At 36.6% G+C, this 3,792-nt stretch overlaps 1 protein-coding gene across 3 annotated transcripts; it reads right to left on the bottom strand.

Moving 5' to 3' along the window:
- Window positions 1–259: 259 nt before the first annotated feature.
- LOC143468873 (DNA damage-regulated autophagy modulator protein 1-like) lies at window positions 260–2,627 on the bottom strand. Of its 3 annotated transcripts, XM_076966336.1 has the most exons (6): window positions 2,486–2,627; window positions 2,213–2,272; window positions 1,858–1,994; window positions 1,503–1,674; window positions 1,307–1,383; window positions 260–1,057 (listed from the first exon to the last, which is right to left on the bottom strand). In XM_076966336.1, exons 2-6 carry the CDS (start codon window positions 2,235–2,237, stop codon window positions 848–850), a joined length of 621 nt encoding a protein of 206 aa, XP_076822451.1. In that variant the 5' UTR covers window positions 2,238–2,272; window positions 2,486–2,627; the 3' UTR covers window positions 260–847. The 3 variants fall into 3 exon arrangements, with proteins under 3 accessions (XP_076822451.1, XP_076822450.1, XP_076822452.1); XM_076966335.1 differs by having other exon boundaries at window positions 2,213–2,589; XM_076966337.1 differs by having other exon boundaries at window positions 916–1,057; window positions 1,307–1,378; window positions 2,213–2,591.
- Between the last annotated feature and the right edge of the window lie 1,165 nt (window positions 2,628–3,792).

Here is a 3,792-nt window from a genome sequence, read left to right as displayed (position 1 = left end):
CTTTCGGCTAGTAACAGTAGTAACACGTTAAGGTTAGAGATTTCTAACCGCACGCAACCACGGAGTCAGATCATTAATTCGGCAGGTAAACTAAGACCTAAAGGTTAAGATAAGCAGTAACCTCTGCAAGTCCATGACGAATTAAACAAGTGAATAGGTAGGATTCAAAGCTATATAAAAAGTAGAAAATCTTTCTCAATGTTTTTTCTTTATTGTGAAAAGAAATTCAAATTCGACGCAGAAAATACCAGAGCCAGGGTAGATTCGAACATTTTAATTGGTAAGTTCTGCCACAAAAAAGGTGCAAGTGACAACCAGGCTTCGGGCATTCGTATACGAATGAATACAGTTTGAAGAGTATTTACAAATACAAGAGATTCTTCCGAACGTCTCATCGACTTATATCTTAGATCAATCCATAATATCACGAGAGTATCGATATTAACAGTGCTAATCTTCCATCGTTATAGCAGTGCACCACTGAATTAAATTATTCCTTGCACGTTTTAAGCTTTTGGGCTTTGCCGCTTTTTACTCGTTGACTGTTTGTTTCTTGTTAGATTTTGTTATAACAAGGACATGGCACCAAAAATTCCAGTAAATTAATCCACGTTAATCCGGACCACTTTACTTCGTCAAAAAACGTCGGTTTAGCGAAGTATTCGGGGATACTGATGTATTCGAAATCGCATTAACGAGAATCTAGATTTGGATATTTAAATACAACCCAACCGCGTATACAGGTTTCAGAGTTTGTACAGTATACGTATAGATTTGACAACGGACGTATGGCGGACTAAGAAAATTGGCCTTATTGTAGTTATCCTGCTGGCTACGTTACTGTTGTTTAGTTTAATGGTAACAATGGAATAATATCTGGATTCTCCTGTTCAACTGTGAGCGTTCGGAGTGTTCGTTTATCAGTTTGTGGATGGACTATAGCTTGCACGTGCAAAGAACATTGACTAAAATCCAATGTAAACGTAGCAAAAAAGATCAGAAAAGCAAATGCCACAATCCACTCTGTCGCAGCGCTGACGATGTGCATCTTATAGTTCTAGAAATCAAAAACATGTCAATAATTTCTGACTGGCAATAGAAGTCAGAATAATACCATACATATCACTGAATAAAATGTAAAATTGAAATCAACGGCAAAGGTTTTAAAAACAGCAATATATTTCGCTCGTAATTGGGCATCTTCAGTCTGTCGAAATAAATAAAATAATAAACACATCCATTAAAGTGTATAGAAGCGTGCTTTAGCTATATGGTGTACACGTATATTTAAGTGCAATAAACCAACCGATTCTCCAGGTGTCCAGTGAAACCAGTGATTGTTGCAAAGCATGTCAGACTCCACAATAAATTTTGTCACCTGAGCTTTAACACAGTAAGAAATCTAAATTTTGGGCCTGATAAAACTTTCAGGTTACAAAAACTCTCCATATAACCGATATATAGGCAAACTGTTCACGCTTTTGTGTATAAACACGTCTTACTTGCAATCGACGCTGTCAAACTGATGACGAGAATTAGCAGCCTACAGCAGAAGCAGATCTTATCCTTGGAAGTTTTATAAGTTAAATAACTCTGCGTCATTTGGTACAAAATTCCAGATATCATGAGTAATCCAGCACCAATCTCATGAATAAGCTTTAAAGTTGTTTTCTCCTAAAATCAACAATTTTGTAGATTACTTCCGGCATGTTTACAACGATAAACGTATTCCCATTATTTTACTTTAAAAAGATTTTGTAACCAGCAATACACAAGCATATCGGCGGTGAAACTGCGTCATTTACAGGCCTATACGTGTAACTGAGGTTATGTGATGTTCTTCCTTGCCATGCAAACCTGAAAATTTGCAACCATGGATATCCCCAAGCTGCTGATGATACCGAAGGCACAACTCAAACGGTTAATAGATATCGCACATGCATCGCATAAAAGATTTTGGATTTGCTTGTAGCGGATATAAATGCATACAAAAGCTATAGGAGAAAAAGAATATGTAAGATTCTTAGCTTGTATAATCAAAGAGTATACTCTTATAAGACTAGTATAGTTATGGTGCGAGATGAAATAAAAGCATGGTTATACATAACTATATTACCTACTTTGTTTTAAGACAAACTTAGTTTTGCGTTGTACTTGCATTATAAGCTATTTATTGGAAATTCCCAGTTAAACTGACAAACAATATGCTCACCTGCCATAACTGAAATGTTCATCATTTGCGAAAATATTTGACTTTCTGGTTTATAGAAAGCTATGTCGGATATGTAAGGGAAAACGCGTGCTACATCATCTCTCTTAACTGCGATGACGTAACAAATGATAAAAGCAAAGCAGCTCCAGATCAACAGAAAACAGGGTAGTATTGTTATTAATTTATTCCCGCACACACTGATCGTCATTCTTTTAACAATTTACAAAATGTTTATGCTCAAGATAGCATACAGGGCTGTATATAAGTGGATACTGGTAACAGATGAATTTTGGCCACATGAAAGCTAGGCCTCCGCGGGAATTTTGTCTGTAACAAAAAATGTGCCAATGTAAGCAAATTGTCATCAAGGGCGAGGCACATATAAACGAATCCTACTGTGAGTAAGAGACGCCTCAAACAAAGAACGACAAGAACAAAGGCTTTCGAATTCATTCTTAACCTCAACTTAAAACTGCGTAGCCTGTACATCTGAAATTTCATTTTTTTTGCCTAAGGTTACACAGTGAACTTGGAAACCTATAGCCGATACCATTCCAATTCTTTCAATAGTCGAATTTCAAATTAGGCCTTGGCCTACATTTATTTGATTGTGCCATGCAATTCTTGCTAAGAACCTACAAATAGCTTTTCTATTTTATCCACCAAAACGCCAAAATATTGTAGGCCTACGCCAACTTGCCCATCAACATCTACTGTATAATTATACAACAACCTTCACATGCTCTCTTTCGCCATTCTTATTTTTTTTAAAGTTATTTTATAGGTAAAATAACAACGTCGTACATAAATTAGTATGATTAGAGCAGCCTGCGAGAAAAATGCCTGAAACATTTAACGCAGCGCCTGACATTTCCTGAAATAAGATCTAGCTAGCACGTTTGAACCATCCTCTACAACAGCACTTCAAATTGTTGCATTACAAATGGCTGCAACGAGACGGAAGACATGAATTAATCTTATTCTCCAGTTCATTTTTTCTTTTCAGCGTATTGTGGATGAAACAGCTACAACGGGAGATATTTAGGCGATGGTAAAGTTTTTCCTGGTTCCAGACTACGCTACAATTATTTCCAAAATGCAGCCCATATCACGGGTAACGTATCGTCTTTGATAACTCACTTTCTGTTTTATTATTATTGCACAATATTATAGTTCAACACAAGTTCGAATTGGAAACATATAAACCGCTTTATAAAATAACAAGGCTATAAAATTGAATGTTTTTAGACGGCGATCACGCATCTTTTTCAAATCGCTCCCGAAATGATGCTAATTTGTGCCAAAGGCTGTAGAGCAGGGGTGGGCAAACTTTTTGTACTGAGGGCCACGTTTGAAAAAATGTTGCAGCCGGGGGACCGCACACTCTCATTACAAAGTAGGAAAATTTACCCGGTGTGTAAATAAACGCATATTCATATTAAACACAATTTTTGTATTTCACACTCAGTTACGTTTAAAGCTATGCAATCATCATCACAAAAGTTAATGAGACTTGTGCAACTGTTCACAGTTTTTCACAATCTACTGCAAATTGGGAGCAAGTTTGCTGGTAGATATCC

This window comes from Clavelina lepadiformis, chromosome 8 (assembly GCF_947623445.1).
Source record: "Clavelina lepadiformis chromosome 8, kaClaLepa1.1, whole genome shotgun sequence".
Classification (NCBI taxonomy): domain Eukaryota; kingdom Metazoa; phylum Chordata; class Ascidiacea; order Aplousobranchia; family Clavelinidae; genus Clavelina; species Clavelina lepadiformis.
Note: the sequence above shows the minus strand (reverse complement) of the source record. Positions and strands in the feature narration are given on the sequence as shown.